The 27,866-nt window shown below is 40.9% G+C and overlaps 1 protein-coding gene across 3 annotated transcripts in view; it reads right to left on the bottom strand.

Moving 5' to 3' along the window:
- The window catches only part of asic2 (acid-sensing (proton-gated) ion channel 2), a 412,120-nt gene that overhangs the window by 7,440 nt on the left and 376,814 nt on the right, over positions 1 to 27,866 (bottom strand). For all 3 annotated transcript variants that reach the window (XM_080904180.1, XM_080904181.1, XM_080904179.1), the window contains 4 exons: positions 13,673 to 13,800; positions 6,932 to 7,082; positions 6,537 to 6,593; positions 895 to 1,048 (listed from right to left, as the gene is read on the bottom strand). In XM_080904180.1, coding sequence (XP_080760306.1) covers positions 895 to 1,048; positions 6,537 to 6,593; positions 6,932 to 7,082; positions 13,673 to 13,800 — 490 coding nt within the window. The remainder of the gene's footprint in view (positions 1 to 894; positions 1,049 to 6,536; positions 6,594 to 6,931; positions 7,083 to 13,672; positions 13,801 to 27,866) is intronic.

Here is a 27,866-nt window from a genome sequence, read left to right as displayed (position 1 = left end):
GCGAGATTTGATTCCCTGCCGTTGTAGTGTGTTACTGATGGTGACCTTTGTTACTTTGGTCCCAGCTCTCTGCAGGTCATTCACCAGGTCCCCCCGTGTGGTTCTGGGATCTTTGCTCACCGTTCTCATGATCATTTTGACCCCACGGGATGAGATCTTGCGTGGAGCCCCAGATCGAGGGAGATTATCAGTGGTCTTGTATGTCTTCCATTTTCTGATGATTGCTCCCACAGTTGATTTTTTCACACCAAGCTGCTTGCGTATTGTAGATTCACTCTTCCCAGTCTGGTGCAGGTCTACAATACTTTTCCTGGTGTCCTTCGAAAGCTCTTTGGTCTTGGCCATGGCGGAGTTTGGAGTCTGACTGTTTGAGGCTGTGGACAGGTGTCTTTTATACAGATGATGAGTTCAAACAGGTGCCATTCATACAGGTAACGAGTGGGGGACAGAAAAGCTTCTTACAGAAGACGTTACAGGTCTGTGAGAGATTTTCCTTGTTTGAGGTGACCAAATACTTATTTTCCACCCTAATTTACGAATAAATTCTTTACAAATCCTACCATGTGGATTCATTGTGTTTTTTTTTCACATTCTGTCTCTCACAGTTGAAGTGTACCTCTGGTGCAAATTACTGACCTCTGTCATCATTTTAAGTGGGGGAACTTGCACAATCGGTGGCTGACTAAATACTTTTTTGCCCCACTGTATACACTATAACATCATCATGTTGCCTAACAACACCATGCTAACGGGCTACAATGGCCTATGTTTTGGGTCTATAACACCTTATACATACATAGTGTCATTTCCAACAGCAATAACAGGACAAACTGTAGCATGGTTATGTACTAATTACTATAATATAGCAGATGATAAGGAGCGTTATCTACTCACGTGATGTACTTCTCTGACTTGTTGAACTTTTTCTGCAGGTAGCGGGCTGAAGTCTTGCTGGGGATTTTGACCATGGATAACTCTTTGTTGTAGCGGGTCATGTTGCATGGCGTCCTGCACATGCAGTTACTGCTTTCCACAGCAGACAGTTTAGCTTCATAAAGATGTGGTTATGGAGATGGGGGGGAGCGTATTTAAATTTGAAATTTTTAAAAAAGGAACAGAATGACAGAGGATGGGATGAGCATGATTGACACAAGAAAAAAACGTTAGATTCCAATTCCTGACATCGTCAGAAATCCAATCTGAAGGCAGCAAATGGACCAAACTGGCTCATATCTACCTGAACAGTGTTTTCATAAAGAGTTTCATAAAGTATTGATTGTGGGTGTGAGGCTCCTGATGTGTTTTTGAATATTAAACTGACAATCTCCGCATTTTTTTAAGCCCTTCATCCCACAGGCATTTCATATCAAACTGGCAAAAACGACTCATCCCATTTATTTAAAGAACCTTTGCCCAGACCGAAGTGGTGTAATAATAAATTTCAATAAAAATGTCCAGGAAGTGAGTCATCTGCACAAAGCGGTCGATATATTAATCTAATATTGTATGAGAAAATCAACTCACCGTTGAGACTACAGAATATATATCTCTTATTACAAGATATAATAAAAGACTAAAATAATGTCTATACTATAGGAATTGTCCCCTGGGATTGCAAACCCTTTTCTTTGCCCTGCTCAGAGGATAGTGCTTTCTGGGATTTTTAGTGGGGCTTACTGTCCTTTCTCAGTTATCTAATGGTGAGTGGCCACAAAAGTTCATAAAAGCCGTTTGCTTATATTAAGGTATAGAGCAGTAACTGACTGCAAATACATCTAGACTTGGGCCCAAATGCTTTTTTAAACCACTGAGAGCGAGAATAGTGGACAGTGAACAGCATAGAGAACGAAGAGTGAGAGCAGCATTTGTGCAGACAAACAATGAATCAGAGAAATAAACTAGTTTGCTTGTTTCACTAAAGTGATGTTCTGAAGGACAAAACCCACCCACACCTCCACATAACCCCATTTTTATGTATGAAGTTTAAGTTTATCCAGTCCACAGTAGTCACTCTGCTCTCAATTGTGTGCGCACTGTAGAAGCACCAAAAACAGCAGTTCCCTGAGTGTCCAGCTGAAGCTCCAGAACTCAATTCCTGATGTTAAAATGCTCAAAATGATGTTTAACGTCACAGAAGAAGAAGAAGAAAAAAAAAACATGGTTACAGCCTAATACAAAAACAGTTTTGGTCTCTGCCTCTTCATAGGAACATACAGAGTGATTTTGAAACTCACCCTTTTTAACCCTTTTAAACTTAATGCCAACTCAGGCAGCTGTAGCTGATATCCATCTTTAAGACACTAAACTGGATCTCTAAATTGTGCTTGTGGTTTTGAAGCCTTTTCTGGATGATTATCTGGATACCTGGCTGTATTGTATTTGGAAGTATTGTATTTATAGTACTTTTTTTTAACTTTGATACTTAGTAGTTGGCAGGATCTGTATCTACACGATGCACCCACATTGTTCACTGACGTAGCCTGCTAACCCGACATTCTAATGTTAACTGATAAATTCACCCTTTCATTTAAATGTGGTCACTTCTGACTACACATTATTGAGGTACTGATACACATTTTTACTTTTTTAATAGTTACTATAGTTTCCAACTGCAAACCAACACAATTATTTGACTGACGACTTTTACTATTCTTTTCCTTGCTCGTCTGGCATTATTATAACTAAAATTAGAGGTCACACGTGCTGTACGTACAAACACCGGCATAGAAATCAGCATAAACGCCTGCCCACATTTAAAAAGTTCTATTGTGTTATGTGGATGTTTACTCAATCAAGCCCTAATGAAAGTGAATGTCATAATTAGTGTCACAGAGAAGAAATTATAAAGCATCAAACATAACCATGTGCTCTGTGATACACCCTTTACCCTGACGGAGACAAAGTCCTGATGCAGAAACATCAAGCTCTACTCAAGCTTCTGCTTTGGCAGACTCGGAGGAAAAAGTACTTGAATACACCGAATGAGGTTGTGTGAAGTCCACAGCCTCCTATATAACACCGACTCTCTCAAGAGTGATGGTAATATCAAGCAATGTTTTTTCAAATAAAAGGTTCTCAGGTACTGAGACTGCTCACCCATCAATCTCTTAAAGTCAGATTTTCTAAAATTGTTTAAATAGAGCTCATTGAATTTTGCCAGAGATTACTGAACTCTTTTTCCCACAATGAAAAAACTTCTCTTTTCAGAGCTAAAAATCGTGGGAGTTAAAAAAAAAACTGTCAGAATGGAAAAGAAAGCAGAAGTTAACATAGTCAGACCTTTTTTCTGACCAAGGCAGCGCTGTGGCAGGCCCGCAGATCACAGAGCAGGAGGCAGATATTCCCCACGGTGCACTAATAGCTGGCGGGACCACACAGTCATGTAATTGCAAGAGGAAATTCAATATGGCTTCACAGCGGTCTCTTATTCTTATTCAAATGAGACGTTATTGGATACATGAGAGCAAGGCCTCATGCATTCAAATGATTGATTTCTTTGTCTAAGCCTATAACCTTTGTCCAGCTTCTCCACTCTTTTTCTCATGAACATTTTAATCTAAAATGTGAAATTACTATAATGCATTTCCTTCTGATAAATTTCATAATTTTCATAATGCTAGCATTAACAGCTAGTTATACATTACCTGACAAAAACTACGAACATGCTGCTTTAAGAAGCAGCTACATGAGAAACTGAAGACCATTTCTGCCTGGATTTATAGTTTTAAGCCATCTACATTTCCTCAAAAGCAAAGATAAGCAAGTTGTTCACAGACAGCAGATGCAACTGTCTCCTATTAAAATATATTTTCAAGGCTACTTCAGGACTTGAGTGACGCAGTTATATGGGTAAAGAAACCCAATCAAACTCTGCTGTGTGAAATCTCCTGTGGTGGGTATAGCAAATTGGCAGTTGGACTTTAAACTTGAATTCATTTGCATTCAATGATCCAAGCTGAGTAAGTGAGTGTGTTGGAATTATGAAAGCCTCACTGTTCCAAAAATGAAGCCAATTACAGAAGAGAGAGTAAAAGAGCTGTCTGGAATATGCACCTAAGCCTTGTGCACTCCATGATCGTACCATGTAACTTGTGCTTTCGAGTGCATGCTAACAAAATATGGGCGAGTTGCACCGAGGGCTCTCGTGGTGTGGGAGTACTGCGGCTTGGTGCTGATTGCCTCAAAGTTTTGTTGGACTGTTTTGTCTATTCCTTGCTTGCCAGAAATAATTTATGATGAGATGAGAAAAGGTGGGGGCTGAGCAGGGAGAAAGCTGTAGGATGAGAGCAAGTATTGCTGATGAACTCCCACTGGCCAGCAGTTGAGGTTGATAAAGGTCATCATTACTCATTGTGCTTCTGAATCTAGTTAATATTCAGTGTATCTATGTACTCGCTCAGTGTTTATGCGCTTTTGTTTACCATAAAAATATATTAGATTTGAATTAACATGGCTATCAGTGGCTTTGGTTAACAGTTTCAGGTGTGCCATGATGTCTTAATTACTAGTCTTCCCCCCCCCCCCAGTAACAGTGGAAATGTCTTGCATTGCAAAGGTCTTTGAGTCTTTAAACTGCAGTGGGACAGCGGAAAACCAAGCCAGACATGATGTGCATCAAAGTCACAATTCTTATTGTGTTTGTTCTGTTTCTCAGTTCCTTTCAAGAGGAACTTTTAGCCACATTCCCACTTCCTACATTTTTTGTTTTCCCACTGGTCCGCGTTCAACGGGGCACATCCAAAACTCATAACTTTTTTTGCTACGGTTCACAGGTTGAACAGCACATAGACAGTGGTGAGCTATAGGTTTTTCTGTGGCATTTTTGCTTGCCGTTCAGTGGGGATGTCAGAAGCGTTAAACTATTAGCAGAAAGATGCTCATAAATCCCTGGCGTATAAAAAAGGCGGCGCACATAATGAATGAGCTGCCATAGGTGCAACCTTGGGTAACATACCAGGGCACCACCATTTCTCTTTTTTTTTTTAAAAAAAAAAGAAAAAAAAAAAGAACATGCTTCTGTGTGTCTTGATTTCCCTGCAGCCCTCCACTGACCTGTTTCCCATTTACTCATTTTCTAAGCATCTATTCAGGTCTATGTTTACCTTCTCGGGGCTACACCGTTGCTGTCCTTCATGCTATTTATTCTTGCAACCTAGCCTCCGTCATTGTTATCATTTCTTCTGTATGTAGTTCCATCATAGTGAGCTCCAAACACCAACCTTTTTTATGCATTTTAAAAAAGAAGACACATTGAAAAGGTGACAGATGATTTTTTTTTCCTAATTAAAAATGGGCTTCTCACCACCACAAGCATTAGATTGTTGTTGTTGCATAGACTATGTTTAGTCAGATGTTGTATAATTGTCCTTCTTTTCTCTTGTCAATGTGTTTACATGCATTTATGCATAAACTCAGAGAAGGCCTTTGCTACTGTATGCGAAAAGATAATTACCAAGTGTCTGTCCTCATCTTCCTTACTGATGCATTCACTCTCTCAGGTACAACGTGGGGACTTAACGTTCATTGTATAGTTACATTAGCTATGGAGTAGACTTTTTAACAGTGCTGCCAGGTTGATTAGCTGCTGTAGTTTTATATTCCTTAAAGTTTGGTATTTAGGTGTTGTGCGTGCCTATTAGTGTTTCAATGAACTTGCTACACATAAGCTCCACCTCTAGCCTAAACTGAACTCTAACACTGCAGTCCCTGTCTTGCTAGCACACCCTAACATGACAATCATATATAGGAAACGGGGTGAGAAAACACCTTATGATCTAGCGGGCTTGAAAGGCTATTGCTTTTCAGGATATTTAATCTAGATAAAATCACAAAAAAATCAATACTGCCTGGCTTGTGTGTCAATTTGGTAAGATATCAGACAGATGTATTTGCAGAAGCATTTTCATAGGAAGTCGTTGGATGAGCCTACACTTAATAAAACTGGCAAAGTTAATATAAATCTTGACTCTGAAAAAGTGAGCCAGGCCTGTCAGAACTTTTTACATGGTTGTGTCTTTTAGCTCAATGCAGGAAATATGACGCATTATCTTTCTGACCATCCAGGCATTAAATTGAACTCTTACACTGCAGTCCCTGTCTGCTCTGATGGTGGTTACAGACTTGATGAGCCCTTCACGCACAAGGGGAAATATTAAGATGACTCCTCTTGATTAATTTAAAAACTTCATAAGTGACACATACACTTACAATATAATAGACAGAAACTTTTGACGCCTTAGTGGAAGAGCAGCATTGTCTCTGCAGAGCCTATGTTCTCTTACAAGCAGGATGCGCAGTGTGACGGTGGCAATCAGTTGTTGTCCATGTGTTTTACCACATTACTCTTAACCTGAGCTGTTTCCCATTTAAAATTCTCTCCAGTGTTGCTTACTTTTAAATCAGGTTTAGCATTAAAGCTCTGTGTCAACAGAAAAAATAATCCTAATCCTTTGCTGAGGCAAAAATTATATGTAAACCAGCATAGGCTACATGTGTATCATCTTGAATCCCAAGTGTGTGTATCCAAACAGACTTACCAAGGGCAGGCTCAGCACAGTCCTTGTACTGCTCAGGTGTGCAGTACGAAGCATCTCCTAGGAGCAGTTTAAATAAGACACATTAGAAGAGGTGTTGACCCAGTGGTGTTTAAACATTAAGTTCTTGAAACCCTTGCACCATAAACACATAGATAAATGAATCAATCTGCAAGGCACAGCACCTTTTCCCCTGCCAGACACATAATCCCAGGGCTTTTTAAATGCCAACACCTGATCCAGCATTGACTTATCATATCATTATGAGGCCTCTCAATGGAGTTAAATCTCATAAAACCGTGCTGAAAACTCTTGCTGATGAATTCGTGCTCAATACCACATCACCTCTACTTTGATGTTTTTCTGCCCAGTCCTGTCAGAACAGCACGGGAGCTTACCAGGCATGTGCACCATCCTGCAGTTGCAATTCTCCACTATGTAGCGTGTTTCACAGTCGATCCTGCAGGCAGTTACACTGTAGACCTGGAAAAAGCCAGACTCCAGAGCTTTCGACTCACACTCGCCCCATGGGGGAGGCAGGTAGGTCAGCTAAAGGTAGGAAATAAAGTGGAGGTTGGTTAAGGATGGATGTCTTTGGAGGCCTGTGGTATTACATAGTAATAATACATATAATGATGTAGGCCAAGACCTAAGAAAGAAAAGGACCTACACCTATTTATAGATTTTTATTGACATTTCTATTGTGCCTGTATGCATCATCAGTTTGAAAATATTCAAGATTTTTATGCTATTTTTTTTGAAAGACACTTTTCAAAACCTGCAGATACTCAACAACCATCCACAACGCGGTCTGATAGTGACAGCAGCTCTACAAAACACCTTCCTCGGCTGCTGAAATCTAGCCAAGTCGGAAAAGCAGAAGAGCCTCGCAACAAACCAGGCGGTGCAGAAAACAATTCAACAGATAGAGTCTGTCTGGGAAAAAAACCCCACATCACCCAGACATGGGAGCACAACAACTCCAAATGTTCTCCTCCTGCTCCTGCAGCTCTGAGGACTGGGACAACAGATGAGAAACGAGGGACACCGGGCTGAGCAGCGTGGAGGCCCATCTGCTCCACAACAGAGGCAGTGAGGTCCAGCCGTGCACTGTATCCATCACTCACCACCCTCTGCTCCTTAGTTCCCTTCATTGTCATCACAGCGCATCCCAAGAGAAGCAACGTGCTCTGCCAAAAGACCACTTTTTTTTTTTTTGGGATGAGACAAAATGCTACTGCCTGCCAGGTGAAATTTGGCCACAGTCTGCTTGTTAGCGATGACAGAATTTAAAAACTCTGCCTTGCTATCAGGTAATGTTGTATCTCGGCTTCCAGACAGACCTAATTCTGTATTTCTTGGAGATACAATCATTTTACCAGCAATTAGAACAATAAATTCAAACACAATCCAAACAACAATCTACCATGTTGAATGTTTCATAGCCCAGAAGCCTCTAGCCATTTCTGGGCAGGTAAGAATGTCTCCTGCAATAATTAAACATGTCCTGCATGATGGCTGGAGGAAGCGTGAGCAATGACTACAAACACCCAGGCATTATTAATTTGTTAGAGATTTACAAAAGGTGCCCCTCATCCTTAACCTTTAAAACCACCTTCACACCTCAGCTAATCTTCACTTCTGGCCTAATTAGAGTCAGCTGAGGCTGATTCAAAATCTGATTATTTCTAGTAATCACATAATCTAAGGTGCTCAATATCACTTTTCACTGCGTTGAGACCTGCTGACCTGATTATGTTTCATCTAATAAGAGCTGAGGCCTGCGCCCCAGTCAAAGTGTTATTAATCAATGTTCCATTCCCCTTGTTATACCCCAGCAATGCAATTAGGCTTTACAACTTAGTCAGCAAAGAAAAAAAAAGTTTACAACAGGGTGGGCTACAATAAATTAGTGCCGGTTGAGTGAGCTGAAAAGCAAATTTGAGAGTTGTGGCTTAAGCCTGACCTCAACAAATCAGAAGCAAGTTCCAAAATTTGCACTTATCCATGTTATTTTTCTTAATTCTAATGCTACCACGGCAAACTGCAGCATAATGACTTTGAGCAATGGAATAATAGTATAATGAAATATTTTTTTTATCCTTGGGAAGAATGACTCTGACAATGAAGGGGACGCCATGCCCTTTTAGCTTCAGCTAAAAGCCCACAGTAGGGCGATTTCTGCATCCGGGGAGCTTAAACTCGAAATTGCCCTTCTCCATATGAGGGCTCATTCATCCCTCACCATAGGCTATGTATTTTGTGCCTCAACACACTTGATTAAAGCTGCTTTGATCTCCGCCTAATATTATTAACCAAAAATGAGTTCATTTATAGTCTTTGTCAGTCATTTTAACATGAAAACTGATTGGTATCCATTACAAAGATTCACTAATCACCAAGCTTCTTAACATACTCCACAAGGCCTCATTCCAAATCATTGTCCCAAATTACCCTACTCAATCATCATTATCCTGATTGTTTTGGGACATATTTTAAAATGCCCTCCAGGTTTACGGAGAAAAAGCTTGAAAAGACAGGTGGGAACTGCTCAAAGTGGTAGGTTTTTCCTCTCAGACTCCTGATACAAAGTGGAGTTCTGCATTAATTAGCTGGAGTGGTGTTTCCCACCGTGCAGGCTTGTGGAGAGGGACAGTGTTTTCGCAGCAGGCAGGCAGGAAGAGCAGGGGCTGTCTTCACCCTGCCAGTCACAGAACTGGGCTGACAGATGAGCTGAGACAGAAGCCCTGGAGGCTCATTGCCCAAGAGGCTGAACCATCCCTGCATAGATCTCCTCCTCTCCTTTCTGCCTCTCACTGAAGTCTCTCTTTGTTGCACCGCAATGAGCTGTGATTTAAAGAGGCAAGGTTTCAACTACATTTTGTTCACGATAAGTTCCTAACATTCACGCTGGAATACCTTACTGACTTATCTTTACTTTGGCCTCATTTTCCAATGTGCTGGGCATTGCTAACATAATTTTGCTGGATTGGAAAATATAACAACAAAACAGAAAACAGCACTACAAGTCCTGTCTCCGATATATTTAGACCATTGTTTTTTTTTTTACTTTTCTGCATTACCATCGTGGCATATTTCACACACCTTATTTAGTTGTTATCAGATCCATAAATATTGCTGGCAGGTGCCCTCCTCTGCCTTCAGTAAGGTTGAGTATACTGTCATTGTCCAGTCTACTCAGTGATAAGACAGCAAGACATATTGTATAGATATGACATCTAGAGGCTGTGTGCACATGCACATATAATGTATCTTTGTAAAATGTGCGTTAAATATGTTCTTTTCCAATCTTAAGTATTTTTGGTGCCTAAATGATATCAAGTTCAACAGATGAGCCCCGAGCTTGTACGGCACAGAGAAGTCAAGTGCTTTAAACATCCTCCTCTCTTCTAGCCACTCTTCGTGTTTCTGTGTGTGTGTGTCAGCATGTGTGGAATCACACTGCTGATAGTTATTTCCTTTCCCGTGATGTGATAACCACCTAGACGGGAGAGGAGGTAACATACTGACAGCATGCAAGGGATTGATAACAACCATCCAATTTCCTCATAAGATTTGAAACTGGAAACATCCCAGACAGTGATGATACAAACCAAAAAATACACAAAAAGTAGAACAACATGTTTACGACCAGCTTCTTCAATGATGAATGCCGACGCTTCACTGACTGATGAGCTGAACACGTTTTACGCTCGCTTCGACGCCGCAGCAATTAAAACAACAAACGGCTGCGCGCGCTCGGAGTGCACCAGTGGAGACAATGCATTCATCATCACAGAGCATGCCGTGAGGAACACTTTCAGGGGGGTGAACACCAGGAAGGCAACAGGAGCAGATGCAATCCCTGGCCGTTTCCTGAGAGCCTGCGCTGACCAGCTAGCATTGGTGTTCACGGAGATCTTCAACCTCTCCCTGGCCCAAGCTGTGGTTCCCACGTGCTTCAAACAGTCCATTATTGTTCCTGTTCCAAAGAAACAACAGCCTGCTTGCCACAATGACTACCGTCCAGTAGCACTGACTTCAATTGTGATGAAGTGTTTTGAAAGACTGATGAGAGATCACATCACTTCTTCACTTCCTGCCACGATCGACTCACTTCAGTTTGCTTACCGGACTAATTGTTCCACAGACGATGCCATATCTCACCTGCTCCACACATCCCTGAGTCACCTGGACACTGGCAGAGGGAATTATGTTAGGATGCTGTTCGTGGACTACAGTTCAGCATTCAACATAATAATTCCCTCTAAGCTTTTCACCAAGTTGACGGATCTAGGACTCAGCTTATCACTGTGTCAGTGGATCCTCAACTTCCTCACAGACAGACTCCAATCAGTGAGGGTAGGAAAACAAGTCTCCCCCTCCATCTCACTCACCACTCACCACTGGCATGCCAGTGGAGAGAGTGGACAGTTTCTGATACCTGGGTGTCCACATCACTCAGGACCTGTCATGGTCCTGTCACATTAACACCCTGGTTAAGAAAGCCCGTCAGCGTCTCTTCTTCCTCAGAAGACTTAGAGACTTCCATCTGCCACTGAAGGTGCTCAAGAACTTTTACTCCTGCACCATCGAGAGCGTCCTGACGGGAAACATCTGCACCTGGTTTGGGAACAGCACCAAGCAGGACAGACGAGATCTGCAAAGAGTGGTGCGCTCGGCCAAACGCATCATTCAATCAGAGCTCCCTGACCTGCTGTCCATCTACACCAAGCGGTGCAAGACCAAAGCTAGGAAGATTATGATGGACCTCTCCCATCCCAACAATCGAGTCTTCTCACTGTTGAGGTCTGGGAAGCGCTTCCGCTCCCTTAAGGCCAAAACAGAGAGAATGAGGAGGAGCTTCTTCCCCCAGGCTATTCAGGCCCTGAACCAGGTGTAGGACTGGACTCTCCCACACACATCACATCACTATAAGACTGGACTCTCACACACATCACATCACCACACGCACTCTGGTTCTTCTTCATGCACACTTCCTATAATTTATAATCTCTTTCTGCTATTTGCACATTTTTACTGTAAATTTCTAAGTTAAATCTGTAAATTTTGTAATAACCTGTAAATTGTAAATACTGTAAAACCACTGTCATTTAATGGTCGGGCATTGCATTGCACAGCTACAGGCATTTCACCTTATGTCATACTGTGTATGGTTGTGTGTGTGACAAATAAAATTTGAATTTGAACCTACTGCGTCAAAAAGAGATATCAAAGGTTCCTGTCTATGAGGCACTATGTGATAAGTTGGGGGTGAGAACTGGCTGCTAATAGAGAAGCAGCAGATAAACTTGGAACAAAAAGTTAGGTTAAGTTTAGGTTATGTTTAGTCAATTATTTCTTTGTTGTAACAATGCTGCTTGGCAGTAAATCCAACACTGATTTCCAGAAATGTTCCTGAGCCCTTACAGGGATTTCCATGACAGAAGCATTTCTGTTTTTACTGTAGAGCTGCTTGAGGCCCCAAAGATAACAATACGGATTATTTAGCAGATCCCTCACACAGAGATTTCTCCGGATTCACAGAATATTGTGATGATTAGATAATGAGATGTTTCACAATTTTTCACAATTTTTCACTGAAGAACATTATTCTGAAACTATTCTCTGATTTATAAACAATGTTTTGTTGCAAACAGCTCTGTTCATCTTTACTTCTGAGAAATTCTGCCTTTCGAAGATGTTCTTTTTATATCAGCCTCTTACCAATTAACCTAATGGGTTAGAAAATGTTCCTCCAGCTGTTTCCTTTTCCACTTGCCTTTCCAGTAATTTGTTGTCCTGACTTTTTCGTGATGTGTTGTTGCCATCAAACTCAATATATTTAGCATAAAATAGTGCAATGTGTTAATTTAAATAATTGATATGTTTTCTCTTTTGTTTGTGAAGAGAACATGGGTTTGTGACATTCCTAAATCACTGCATTATAACTGTATTTAGATTTTGAATCAGTCTTCTTGAAATTAGGATTGTAGGTCTGAATTTTACCAGCTATTTAAGCACTAAGGGAACCAATTATGACTTTCAGCAGCTACTTTGAATAAAAGATTCAAATTTAAGTGTAACTTGATCTGGTTAACCATCATTTTGATTCAGTTTTGTGGATATTTAAAGCCAATTTCCTCTGGCTTCCTTTGTTGGCTTGATTTTCTGGTCCAGTGGGGTTTTTTTGTTCATTATATGGTTTATCTAGTATCCAATGGCCTTGATTGGCCAAAATAAAATCTGTTTTTGTGTGTGCTGTAAACCTTAAACTTTAAATGCACTAACTGACAGCAGCAGTTTTCAAAAGATATTTCATTTCTCATGCCAGATGCACAGGCCATTCTAAAAATGAGATGGCAATGAATTTATCTTGACAGAAATCTGCCTTCTCAAAAAAGGGCAATCTAGTCAACTCCTGCTATTGAGCCAGACAATATATTTCTAAAAGCCTCACTGTGAGAGAGGAAAGGAGAAGGAGGTAGGCAGAAAGAAAAAGAAATAAGACATAGAGCCACAAAAGGTAAATGTGAAAGACAGAACTAATAATCTCAGTAAACTGACAAGGCTCACAGGAGCTAAAGTAGAAATATATTCACTCTGGCAGTGTAGAAACACCTTTTGTGGAGTTTTATCAACTCAGGTCTCAAGAAAACAGAAAAAAAACCCAACTTTATGAAGAAGAGAATGGTGACACTGAAAATGCTATTTACATCATATACAACTGCTGTGCCTGTGAGTCTTGCAGCCTTTAAAACTGGCCATGTGTGATGTGAGAAAGCTTCAGTGTGATTGAATAAGGCTGAGACTGAGTGAAGATCCTCTCTTCCAGAAAGGTCAAAGCCAGTAAATGGAGGGAAGTTCATCATTTGTCTGCCAACAATCATCAAGAGACCACAGAGGCCAATTGAAAGTTCAGACTACAGGGACCCACATGGGCTTCCACACAAATCCACTCACACGCCTGCAGAAAATCTCACAGTCCTGTTATGGCAGGTTTTTTATCACATACTTTTTTGTCCTATTTATCACTGTGAGATATGCTTTATATGTGAAAAAGGAGTGAAAAACTGCACAAAGACGAGAGAAGATTTTAACTAACCATTAACTGTAGTTAGAGAGTGAGAGACACCTACCCTCTGCTCCTGTGTTGCTACAAACGTCTGGAAGCCAGGCGCCACACCGAAGCCCAGTTCGTGAATGAATGGAGGCTCTGCCTGGCTGTGGATTTGTACCCGCACACCTGCCTCAAAGGCTGTATCTTCTGGAAGAAAAGAAACGGCGAGATCTGTTAGTTAATGTAATCTCTTAATAAACAGAAATTTGCTCTGAATGTCGCTGGCTTTCTGAGTGGTTCAGGTAAGTTGTTTGAAAGCTGTTTGAACTCAAAAGCAAAATTAATGTTGGAAACAATCGTTCAGTGACGCATTTCAGGGATTTTGAGTCAAAGCCATAGACGTAGGATTGCCTTTATTATAATAAACACGCTTGAGAGGTGCTATGTGATTTGTTGTGACATCATAGAGACAGTAAAACAGGTTCAGTGCTGACTCCGTAGCTGAAAGGACTATTATCCTTTTATTCAGAGCACTTGTATGCACTCACACACACACACTCACAGAAGCAAGCACCAAAAGGGCCATAATATTTATGGTCAAAGAGAGAGCGATTTTTGCAGAAATCGATAATGTTCTCTCTCCGTGTCCTCACATTCAGCCGCCTGCTCCTGGACATTCAATCACGGCATTCCCCTGCCAGCTGATCAGCCTGACACCTCGGGGTGCTCGGCAGCCAAGATACTGGAGTCGTTCGCAAATCGACATACTGCTCACACAGATGCACAACGGCATCAGCCCTCACTGATCCACTCATCAAACATCTGCAGTGACTGATATGACGACGGCGTGGATGCAGTCACGTTTAGCAACAGATGAAGGGCTCAAACGTGCTTTTTTTTCCTGCTCTGTGTTTGAGAGCATCAGTTGTGTGTAAAAGGGTATGAAAGAAACATTGGCTGTATGAGAGAGATAATCAGTCCACGTTTCTGAGAGAGTAAGTACAGGGAGGTGTGTGCATGTAAAATAAGATGAGAGATGCTGACACTGTATTCATGTGTGGGGGAGGAATTGTTGTTGTTCTTCATCCTGTGCACTGTTGAATCTTTCACGTCTTTTGAATAGATCATCTCTTTTGTGATGACAGCCTTATCTGTAGCTAACAAATTTAATGTCTCATCAAAATTTCCACTGGACTAGGGTGATTTACATGCAACTGCAGCACAACATCTGTGCATGTTGTAAATACCATATGGTCAAAAGTATGTGGGGACATGAGCACAGAGGACGCTGCTGAGATTTGCTTGCATTAGAATACAAAAACATTGACATGGTTTGCAGCTGGTCTCGCTTGCAGTTGCTGTTTCAAGGGTTCTGACCTGAACGATTAAAAGTATAGCGTCAATCAAAAAGTGTATATGGAGTTTTGGGGATTTTTTCCCCCCCTCTGATGCTTGATCCAAATTTGGCATATCATTGAACACGAATTCAGTTTGACGATGGTTTCATCTGCTCAAGGAGGGAAACTGCAGGGCTTAATTTTAATCTTCGGTTTGGCATGTTGACAGCTTGACAGCCTAGTGTGATCTAATAGGAAACACAAACATGTGTAATGTGAAAACTCGAAGCCTCCCCTGCACATATACTGAGATTGGACTATTCAGTGATGCGAGAAATCTCGTCTGTCTAGTTACATTTTTTTTAATGAGCATCTCTATCATAGATTCACAATTTTTCAGCTAGTTGATATTACTTTACATAATTTTAACTATTTTTTCACCCCACTGCTTAAGAACATGTCACAGAACAATAATTATTCAGTGTAGCATATTTGTCTTTATATGGTTATTTATAGTGGGACTTGTTAAAAGAGAAACACAATACCCAACTATGTCTTTTTTATACTATTACTGTTATAATGCTGTAACAAATGCCCCATTAGCACTGTAAGACTGCACATAATTAGCCACTGTTGTCCAAAGACGATTAAAAACCATTAAAGAGCCCTTCTGTTGTACTGGATGACATAATCCTTCATTAAAATGAGCACTTAACAGTGTAAACAAAGAATTTCATCCCTGAGCTACTGACACTAACTGTGCTGGCTGTTTTATTTAATAAAGGAGTATGTCACCCTGTGAGACTGTGTGCTGTCTAATGTCTTTTAATCGTATATATATGACAAAACTGTATTTATATGAGTAGCAAATAAACAAAGGCTGTCAGCATAAACAATAACTGCAGCATATATTCTCTGCTGGTTTTTATTTTGCCAAGGGACATTTAACAAGTTTTTACATTGTATTTCTGCAAGCAGTAGCTCAATAATATATATTTTTTTCCAGGTTCCCCTAATTTTGCATAAAATGGGTAAATTTTTATATTCATGAAATATTTCAAAATTAAATATTTCAAAATATTTCAGTTGCTTGTTTTACTTCATTTTTCTTTTTGTGGGCTACAGAAATGAGGAAAATAAAGTTTCCATAGGGTTCTATACAGTGCCGTGAAAAACTAAATATAATGTTACTCCTCCCACAGCAATTAAGGGGATAAGTGACAGTCAGGTGCTGCTAATGAAATGTACTTGATTAACTGATCAACAGCAAGTGTGAGCACCTCTACAAAAAGTGATCAACTCAGTGTTTTTTCTTTTGTGCCTGGAAAGACAAAATTGGCCAGCAGGCTAGGTTGTCCACGAAATCAATACGTCACTGTGAGTGCCGTAGGGTTTCCATCTTGTTCAACGATGGACTCGCACATTAGACACCGTTGTTTAAGATCATTCAATTTGCTTGATCCGAGTCTTCTTGGGCGTGTCATGCTTGATTCTCCAGTGGGCGGGCCGCTGCTGCAGCAGAAGGCGATATGGCAGGCGATAGTTGCTTGCATGCGGCAGATGTGGCCAAACCATTGTAGTCGTCACTTCTGGACCAGCTCTTCCATCGAGGGCTTTTGGTGACATTGACTACATATTGCACTGTCGCTGAGACAGTCATTAAGGGACACTTGGAGAATCTGACACCAACAACGCGTTTGGAAGACCTCGAGCTTGTTGAGGTCATGCTTGAGGATGACCCAGGTCTCGGATCTATGGAGAAGAATGAGCAATACCAGTGTGCGTGACAGGCGGATTTTGGTGATGAGGCCTCTTCTTCCAGAGGCGCCATCGGAGGGAGGCGAATGCTGCTGCTGCTTGACCAATTCTTGAGGGTAACTCAGTGTTACCTCAATGCAACACACAGCTGAATGTACCTCAAAGAACTTAGGCGACATTGTAAATAAATTGGGCCAAAATTCCTACAAAATAATGTGAGACACATAAAGTCATAGTGAAAGTCATTATTTCTGTCCTCTTTACAGGATGCATAGCTCACATCATGTTTCCTAAGATTCATTAAAAAGTTTTTATTTTCGTCCAGTGTTTGGAAATATGTTCAGTTATACGTTCGAAGACTGAGTAGGGCTCCTTTGTTAAAAATCATTCCATGCAGTGGAATGGAGGAGATCAGCTTACTCATCTCCCTCTTAACAGTAGTTCAGGTCAGGTGAGTTGGCTGGCCAATAAAGCACAGTTATAATGTGGTCAGTATAGTAGTGGTAGTTTTGGTACTTGGGGCAGGGGATAAGTCTTGCTGGAAAATCTGCACCTCTCAAAAGCTTGTCAGCAGATGGAAGCATGAAGAGCCACAGTTAGAGGGCCAAGTTGATTTTGGACTGGATAAAATCTAGTGGACCAACCACTGCCAACATCAGGAAATGGCATGGCACCAAAAAGCATCACAAACTGTGGAAACTTCACACTGGACTTCAATTACCCCTGATTCAGGGCCTCTCCACTCTTCCTCCAGACTCTAGGATATTGATTGAGAGACGAGCTCTACAGACGAGCTCTACAGAGGGTTGTGCGGTCAGCTGAGCGCACCATCCGCTCCGAGCTCCCTGACCTGCACTCAATCTACAGCAGGCGGTGCTGGACCAAGGCCAGGAAGATCGTGAAGGACCTCAGCCATCCCAACAACAGACTGTTCTCTCTGTTGAGGTCAGGAAAGCGATTCCGCTCCCTGAAGACCAACACAGAGAGACTGAGGAGGAGCTTCTTCCCGCAGGCGATACGGTCTCTCAATCACACCACCACACAGTACTGACCCACACATACAGTTCTTACACACACACTGGACTTTCTGGACATTGTTTTTGCACACATTGTTTTTTTGCACAACACTGGTCACTATATTCTTCATTTCCGGTTAATACTTTTACAGCTGCTGTTATTGTGTATATATTTATTTATATTTAGATTTCTTCATACATTCTTATATAGTTCTATATTGTGTATTGTGTATTTGTTGTACAGTTATTTTATTTTCAACTTTAATTTATATATTTTATCTTATTCTTCCCAGTTAAATTTACCCTTCATTCTAATTTGTGTTGTACAGTTATTTCATTTTTAACCTTAATTTATATTTTATTCCTTCCTAGTTAAATTTACCCTTTTTAATTTTTCATATTTATTTCCTATCTTATTCATAGCCTTTTCCTTTTTTGTTTTCTTTAGGTCACGAGCAGTTGTCCAAGCATTTCACTACATATCGTACTGTGTATGACTGTGTACGTGACAAATAAAAATTTGAATTTGAATTTGATTGCTAAATGAAGTTTACTTTCATCTGAAAAGAGGACAGTGGACCACTGAGCAACAGTCCAGCTCTTTTTCTTCTTAGTTTTGATGTCATCTCTGGTTCAGGAGTCCCTTGATATTAAGAATGCGACAGATGTAGCCCCTTTCCTGAAGACGCTGGTATGTGATGGCTCTTGATTCACTGACACCAGCTGCAGTCCACAGCATGTTAAGCTCTCCCAAGTTCTTGAACTGACTTTTAAATATTTTCATTTTTCTCTTCCAGTCAAGTTTTCATTCTCTGTGAACAGCCACCCTTTTCAGCAATGACCTTCTGTGGCTCATCCTCTTGATGGAGGGTGTTGTCCTCTCGAAAACTGTCAAGTCAGCCTCAATCTTCCTCAAGAATGAGGCTGTCTCTCCATATCAGAGTTATAAAACAGTCTACTTGATGATGATTTTTCTGCTTTTCTGAAGAGCAGAAACTGCAGCATGTCACCCTATTTTACCCAAATCTGCAAATTTCCAGGCAGACAAGACCCGATCATTCACTGAGATCAGTAGCAGACTTTCGCATTTGACAGCTAATAAATATGAGAAAACGACCTGGCTCTCTGTGAATGATGGTCATGTTCGGGTTGATCTTTTTACACGGGAGTGTGTCTGCTCCTCTCTTAGTAGCCCATCGCAGCAGCTGCACCATCAGGCGAAGCTAACAAACTGTGTGCATAATTTCTTCCGAGATTCCCTTCAAATCAAAAGTCTCTACAGGATGTCACAGACAGCAGTTCTAGTACTCACCAGGTAGCTCGCCTTTCCAGAGTATTCACATATCAACTATCAATTTTATTTTATTCCAACAGGGGATTAAAATGTTATTGTAGCAGAAGCAGACACATATATAGCTCAGAATCAAGCCATGGCAGTATTTTTATTAGCAATTAACCACGATTTTTCAGTTAACGTGTTGGTCTATAAAATGTGGAAAGAGCTAATCATCATACTTGTGCTGATTTGTGTTTTCCTGACAAAAAAAAAAAGACACTAACTTCCCACATAGCCTACAAAAAGCAGCATATTCACGCAAATGACAAGCTGGAAAAAGCTTGACTTTACATTAGCTTTTATTCACACCCAGTTGTCTTGCATTACATAGCTAATAGAAACAAATCCAGCAGTGAAGAGCAACTGCATGAAGGTAATAAATGATGATAAAGAACACCAAATAAGCAAATGTCCTGCAAATGAATGTTGCTTAGTTGTAAGACACTAGAATCAGACTGTTCGAGACCTTTATCTCTCATAACAAGACATCAATTTACACAGAATAAGATGCAGCACATGAAACAATGATCTCTTGCTGTGATTGAAAATGTGTTATTAGTAGTACATATGTGCGCGCATGTGTGAGCATAAGAGATCAGAGCAAATGGGAATGGCTGTGCTTGTTTGTGCTCCCATCAGTTCATCTTCCCTTATCAAAAGATGATCAAGGGGATCGTGAATAATGATGTTTGCTACATATGACCATAGCTTTAGCAGAATCACAGATCTGCAGTTACCATCTATTTCATCACTGCAGTCACACTCATTTGACTTATATTGCCCTCTGTGCAGTCAGAGGGCTGGACTAACTTAGGATGCTATCAAAAGCTACAGTCATAACCTGAATCCTGCTTGCTTTGTTTGACTGTTTAAATGCAGGTGGTGTTCTGATTTCACCTCCATTCCCCTTCAGGTTTCAGCTCACTATGGGCAAACAGAGAAGTAAGCAAAAGAAGACGATCGACTGATCTGTGCATGCAAGACTGTGGGTGCATGAATAGTGTGTAAAAGATATGATGAAAAAGTTCTACCACGGCCTATCACCTTCCTCTCTCTATTTCACCTTTCTACAGGATTTGTCACATTAAGGACTGGGCATGTCAGGCTTTATAAAAGGTCTGTATTATGGGTGTAATGTAGGAGAGCAAAAATGACTTGGCAGCTGGCAAGCGGAAGAAAAATTTCAAAAGAAAGTGAATATAAGAAGCCTTCACTCATAAACTCTGTATAATCATGTGAATGTCTTGGGGCGACCGTGGCTCAGGGGACTGGGAAGCTCATCTGTAACCAGAAGGTTGCCGGTTCCATCCCCCTGCTCTCTCTGTCCTGGTCGTTGTGTCCTTGGGCAAGACACTTTACCCTACTGCCTACTGGTGTTGACCAGAGGGGCCGATGGCGCGATATGGCAGCCTCGCTTCTGTCAGTCTGCCTCAGGGCAGTTGTGGCTGCAACTGTAGCTGCCTCCACCAGTGTGTGAATGTGAGAGTGAATGAATAGTGGAATTGTACAGCGCTTTGGGTGCCTAGAAAAGCGCTATATAAATGCAATCCATTATTATTATTATTATTATTATTATTATTAATGCTCATGTATTACACTTAGCGACTGACTACAGTTTATATTTGATGTGCTTGTTTCTTTTTATTATCATCTTGACTTTTTGCATTCCTCTTGGTCCAATAAAAAATGTATGATCGTCAGATGAAAACAAATAAGCTCTATTTCTTCCTCTCTTTCCTTCTAATCAAGCATCAGTTCAACATTTAAATGTGTCCTTTTATTTCAGTAAATACATACTTACTGAGACAGATGGTAATCCGAACATGATAAAGTAGTGTGCAAACAGTGCGGATGTTAACCTAGTCGTGCACATGCTTGTGTTGGGGCTCATTTACTCATTACTATATTGAGCTGTTTCTAGAATTACAATCAGATTCTTACAATGTGTGAACCTGACACTTTTATCTTTACCAAAGTGCATAATTTAGCAATTTAGAATCATTCTGAATTGCTGATAGGCCTGCTTGCAATCAGAAATACTGCCAAGACCCCATTTCTCTTTATAGGGAAACAAAATTACCTCAAGGTGCAACATGGAGAAAGCCACCAGAGACTATGGCTCAGTGGAAAAAGAAGGAAAAAATCACCTTAAAGCTGACCTGTAAAAAAATAAATTAAAAAAAAGAAGCTACTTTCGGTTACTCTCTTGTCACAAGGGGTGGTCACAGTGGGTAGCTCCGCATGTTTGATTTGCCTTTCCTGACACAACCCAGAAGAGAATTTGTATCTCTAAATGGAAATGAACCAGCAACCTTTTGCTTGCCAAACAAATGTGTAAACCACTACAATAAGGTTTTATCTTTAAAATAAATAAATAAGGAAGCTAGTGGAGCACAAATGTCGGATGGACATTGAGGGCTATCATGAGGGGCTATGCGCTGCTGCTCTCTGGCAGGTAGCTCCATGCCCTCCTGGGTTTTATATGCACCTTAAAACACACATACATCAAGGAGTTGATGTATGTGTGTGGGAGGAGGAGTTGGCCGTCCGATTGGGGTCTGGAATGTGGAGCCTCCCTGCTGCTGCGGAGTCGGGGCGGTCTGCTTCTCTCCACCCCAGGGAAAAGGGTAACACTACCTGGGTCTGGATGCAGTTTCCCCCTCCAGGGGCAAGGGTACCTAGACCTGGGGTATAGAATACGCTTGGGGAGTGTGATCGTGTGTACAGTGTCTATTTATGTCTGTCTCCACGTTGGGTGAGCGCTGAGTAATTGCATATGAGAGCATGAGGGTGGGAATGGATGTACTGTGTCTATATGTCAGGTCGGGTATCAGACGCCACCTCTCTAGGGACATCTCAGGCCCTCCAAGGTATGGAGGCCTATCCCCCCCCGCCCGCCCGCCTATCACCACCACCACTCCCCCTGCCGGTGGCAGATGCCCTCAGACATTGGTGCATTGGTGGTTCTTTGTGTCTGGGGATGGGCATCCGGGTACACACTGGCTCACTCCTTGGTGGCTGCTTGTCGGGGCCTGGAGCCTGGGGCTCGCTCGGGTCACTTCGGGGGTGGGGTGCCCTCGGCCTGAGGCTCGGTCACTCTGGCACAGCTGGCTGCCAGCGGAGCTCACGGGCACGTCACTGCAACCCCCCGGCTTCTGCTCCACGGCTGCTGAGTGAGCCCTCATCTGGGGCTCTCCTCAGTTCTTTCTGGGATAGTGGCGCGGCTGCCCCTCTGTTGGTCTTCCTTGGTCTCTTGTGTTCTGAGGGCCTCTGGATGTCTGGAGTCTTGATCTCCTCCATACCTGCTCCATGCCCTGGAGGACGGGGCTGTGGCTTTGTTTTTGATTGTTTTCTCTTTCTTCTTTCTCAACAGGTGATCGATGTGATTGATATATGTATTTTGTTTGTTTGTTTTGTTGTTTTTTTCTTTTGCCCTTTATTACCGTTCCTCTTCCCTGCTGTTTTTATTTCCCTCTTTCTTTCTTCTCTTTCTTTTCCCCAGTTGAGCTGCAGCTCACAGCACAAAAAATGCCTTGTTGACCTCTGGAATCAAGAGGACTTAGAGCACAGACTTGTGAGCACATGTCCAGCATTTAGCATCAGGAATAACTGTGACTAACCACAGCCCCAGAAAGATGATGCTGACTTCTATAGCATATATTCATGCGCTGTGCAGTTTCATATATAAAAATTCAACTTGTGTTGAACTAAAATCAATTTCTTAAATGCACTCACATTTTTCACCTTCCGAAATTCCCACCATGAGGTCCATTTAGCAACTTTTCTGGACTGTTTGATCATACCATATGATCTTTAACAGCTCACAAGTTTTCCAGCCTTCATGGAAAAGTTCACATCTCTACATTTTTTGAATACTCAATCTATGTTTATGTTCATTCAGTACTCGGCTTCTCTGTTCAACTTAAATGAATTCAACCGGATTCTGTATTCAGTCTTATGTCTGGCATTTTTTTGTAAAAAGCTACAGCAACATCAATTCAATTCATATTCAGATAGAAACATTGTAGACAAATCTGAGCAACAGACAAATCATACAGAGCTAAAATGCTGGCTTTGCAAAATCTTGACATGAAGCGTAATAATAGTTTCCAAGCAGACTGAATGAAACAGCAAAAAGCAGCAAATGAGCAAAGCATTCAGACGTGCCACCTATGCTACTGTAGCTAAGATGTGAAGAAAGATTTTTTTGACCCACAATCCTGTAAAAATACCCAACTAAACATAATATTTGGATGGCAGATTAATTAAAAATTAAACTGATCCCTTGTGTTTTTTCCCCTCATCAATTTAAGAAACAATACAGTTCAATCAAAGATGCAGTCTAAATATCCAAGAAAAAAAACCCCCACACACAAAAGATTGCACATGAGAACATCACACTGACATCACAAAAGGAAAAGATACAAAAAGTAAAGATAAAAGGATCAAGGACTTTCCAATTCCACTTGCACTTGGCTTAACCTGCTGCTGAAAAAAAAAACCTGCTCCCTTTCTCAGTGTTTTCACCATCGCTTTCATTTCCTAACGGCAGACAGAAAATGTACAGACAAGGCACGATTTTAACGGCGGACTCTGAGGCTTGTTTGGGTTGCACTTTCCTGTTTGCCACATATGATGGAAGCTAAAATCTGATAAGATGAATGGCAAACAGAGGGAAAATAGACAACAGAAGAAGACAGAAACTCCTGACTCTGTGATTCTTTGCAAATCTCTTACAATCTGCATCCCTTCAACCAGAGCACAATACAACTGGCTGTTTAGAACAGCCTATTTTTTTTACACAAGGGCTGACTTTATCTTAAAAGCAATCCTCTGTGATGATGATGAAAACACAAATATATCTGATATAAGAAAGGACTGGACTTCAGTGTCATCACAGTTTGCGGCTTTGCCTGTAATGTGTCTGAGGAGCTTTTCATTATTCTACAAACACTGTTGTGCTATTGAATGGACAGGGTGCTGAGTGCATAAAGACTGCTTGCTGACTTTAAATGGAAAAATGGATGAACTCTAGGTATTATGAAATTTTCAGAGGTTTAATGTAGTACTAGAGCGCTCTTAAAACAGCCAAAGCAAAAATATTTACTTAATAATCCAGTTCCTTCCCTCCTTACATTGACAAATTTGCTCACTGATGTACAGGTACTGTATGCATGCCAAACAAGCCTAAATAGCATACTCTGTATGAGATTTGCCAATTAGATGGGTAAAATGTTTATCAGATGACCCAGTAGAAGATGATGTCCTGGCACTCAGATTTGCTCTGACTGGGCTGTGCTTCAGTTTCTGGCTTGCTTAAAAGAACGTCCTGCACATGTTTTCTTTCTAAAAGCAGTTTGTCCTTATGCATGTATAAAATAAATCCAGTATAAAATAAAAACATAAAAAAGCTTGGCTGAAAACTCCCACCATATAACAGTTTTCTGTGGAAACTCTTTCGAGCAGCAGTTAAGCTGCAGGTAAAATAAGTACTGATGACGTCATCAGCTTTCTAAATATATTTCTTAAGATTCTATTGACATGAAATTCTCACCAGACGTTGGTAACAGCCCACCCAGTCCACACATGCAACAAAATCAAGCCATACATTATTTGTAATAAGAAGAAATGACACAGGGAAAAAGCTTTGAGCACGCTTACTGAAATGTATTTAACACCTTGTACACAAGCATTTGTTGCAATGACAGCTTCAAGACAGGTCCTATATGTTAAAACTAATGGCATGCATTGTCCAGGTCTGATTTTAGCCCATTCTTCCATACAAGCAGTCTTTAAATCCCGAAGGTTCTGTGGGCTCCTTCTATGAACTGTGAGCTTCAGTTCTTTCCAAAGACTTTCAATTAGATTCAGTTCAGGCCAATCTTGCAGACTTATTTTCTTGCTCTGAAACCAATTCACGGTTTCCTTGGCTGTGTGTTTGGGATCATTGTCTTGCTGAATCACCCACCCTGATTTAATCTTCATCATCCTGGTAGATGGTAGAAGATTCCTTCAAATATATAAAGTGTGCCAGGGCCATGTGATAAACATCCCCACACCATAATGTTTTCACCTCTAACCTTCACTGTTGGTATGGTGTTTTTGGGGGGGAAATATGGTGCCTTTTTACCTCCAAACATGGATTTGTATTATGGCATCCAACGAGCTCGTGTTTGGTCTGGTCCTGGGACCAGACTATATTTCCCAGTATTTCACAGGTCTTTCTAATTGTTGTTCAGCAAACATGCTTCAACATCCCTTTTCTTCAAATGCACTCAGCCATTGCGACTCAGTGCATTTAGTCATCTGATCTTTTCACTCCTCTGCCTGAAATCTTGCGATTGGCCCACCGTTAACGGCTGGTTCATGGCGAAATGATCTTCTTTCCACTTCCTGATTATGGCTCCAGCAGTGCTCATTGGAACCTTCAATAGAAATGCTTGCTGTAACCAATGCCATCAGCGTGTTTTGCAGCAATAAGGTTGCAAAAGTCTTGAGTGAGCTTGGTTTTATCCATCCTGATGTGTTTCTTGTGTGACACCTTGGTAATGAGACACCTTTTTATATGCCATCAGGTGGGACTAAACCAGCTGGTATTAATTTGCACTAAGTGTAAGCATTGATAGATTTCACACCAGCTAAAATCTATCACTGATAGATTTTAGCTGGTGTCATGAGCTTCCATGCCTTCCTGCACCTCCCTTCTTCATATGTTCAATACTTTTTCCCTGTGTTACAAAACTGAATTTATCCACATTTATGGTTTGATATTTTCTTTCCATGTGTGGACTGGATGGGTTGTTACCAACATCTGGTGAGAATTTCATGTCAACTGCATATTAAGAAATATATTTACTTTGAAAACCAGTGATCCATACTTACTTTACCTGCTGAATATAAGAGGAAAGAACAAAAAATGCTTGATCATGAACCACAATGGTGTCCTAATTACTCTAATTAATTTCCTGGTGAGAATTTAACTATTTAAAATCTGGCTGAGGACTCATTTTGCAGGCAGCAGTATGGATAGGAAAAACAGACAGATCCTGTCCATTTATGATTTCCTTCACTGAGCAGTTTGGTCAGTAACATGGCGAGAAGAAAGCTGCGTTTCCAGGCAACAGGCCATCTGTTTTCTCCCACCTCTCAAAGTTATATCTGTCTTGTTCATTTTTCACAGAATGAAACACATTTCTTGCGATGTTTGTCCGTCATGATAAAGTGAGGACTATCATGGTTGCCCTGCAGCATCCTGGATACTGTAGTGTGCTAATAGAACCCCAGAGACCCAACTGCTGCACTTCTGGATGATGGACAGTAGAGGAAGCCATGGGAGGAAAGAAGGTGGGTTGTCTGGATGGAGAAAAAAATAACTGGTGGGAGGAGATGTGGAATTAGGGCCTGTGCAGCATGTTGCCATCATGTCTGGACAGCACAGAGACCTGGCTCAGTTGAGGAAGCAGCATGCTCCATGCTGAGGCTGACTCAGTGCATCCAGGCTAATTAAACCACAAGGGGATAAACAAGGGCACTGAAAACTGGAGCCTGCTGGGAGAAGGAGTTCCACATGCTGTCAGGGTGGTGGCAGAAGTACAGCATGTTCAAACTGAATTAAAACCTAAAGGAGGTTTGGGTGGAATCCTACAAAACCCAGTGTAAATAGAACGAGATAAGGAGTAAGAGGACGTGGAGTTTCTGATGATAGTTTTTTAATATCCAAAACTAATGCCCATCTGCAGAGCTGTGCATTGCTTGGCTAGCTGCTGTGAACTCCCCTGTCTACCCTTCCACTTGTTTTAGCCGTGAGCTGGTCATTCAATGTGCTACAATATGGCACTGCTTACAAAACAAGCCTCCCTTAAACAGTCACCCTGCATCAAAAATAAGATATTTACATGTATCTCACTAAATAGGATAATTTAAAGCTCCACTATTTTAGTGTTTGAGTTGAAAAGAGTTTGAATATGTATTATGATCTGTAAGACGTCTACATTCTGAAAGGAAAAATATGCCCACAGTTGGGCATAAATGAAGATGCATCAAATGAAAATATCCTGAGAAATTTGCTTAGAGCCTTTCTCAAAGAGAATACAACAGCAGTCGTGCAACAAGAAGTGCTTGATGTGGGCTAGAAAAGCTATATAAATAAGTCTTCTATTCAATTAAATCCTTGGGTATTGAGCTCAATACAGTGCAATACTTTTTACTTTTTAAAAAGACAGGAATGGTAATAACATTTTTCATCTGATTTACAAGTATAAACAAGAAGAGATTTATAGTTGTTTGGATTAAAAAAAAACTGATGACTGTCATCTCATGCATTTTAAAATTTCACATTCAGTTTTCTAAAACTTTGATTTGGAATTTTTCGGTATGAATCTGTCCCTAAAGAGATTTCATCAGGAGAAACAAAACAAAAAAAACACAAATTGCTTTTTTATTTATTATGTCTAAAGTAAATAAAGTGAATAAAAAAAAATACCATCAGCCCAAAGGATCAGTTTGGGCTACAACTAGGGAAATAGCTTTTTAAACATTGCAATGATTTTTACCATCTGAAATTCACTTTGCAAGAGATCAGTTAAAATATCCCCATAACACAGACAGACAAATAAATAAACGATGGAAAGAAAGAAATAATTTTGAGAGTTGACTGAAACAAGTGGACTCTCAAGAAATCCACTTGTTTGAGTGGAATAGAATAATGTTTTGTAAGCAGTGTAAAATGCATTTTATGAAATATTGCATGCTAACGCTGAAGCTTAGAACAACACAGTTTTTGAGGTATTGAAAAAAAGAACACGAAAACAAGCTTTTACCAAAACC

This window comes from Rhamphochromis sp. 'chilingali', assembly GCF_963969265.1.
Source record: "Rhamphochromis sp. 'chilingali' genome assembly, chromosome: 15".
NCBI lineage: Eukaryota > Metazoa > Chordata > Actinopteri > Cichliformes > Cichlidae > Rhamphochromis > Rhamphochromis sp. 'chilingali'.
This window is presented reverse-complemented; position numbering and strand designations above follow the sequence as displayed.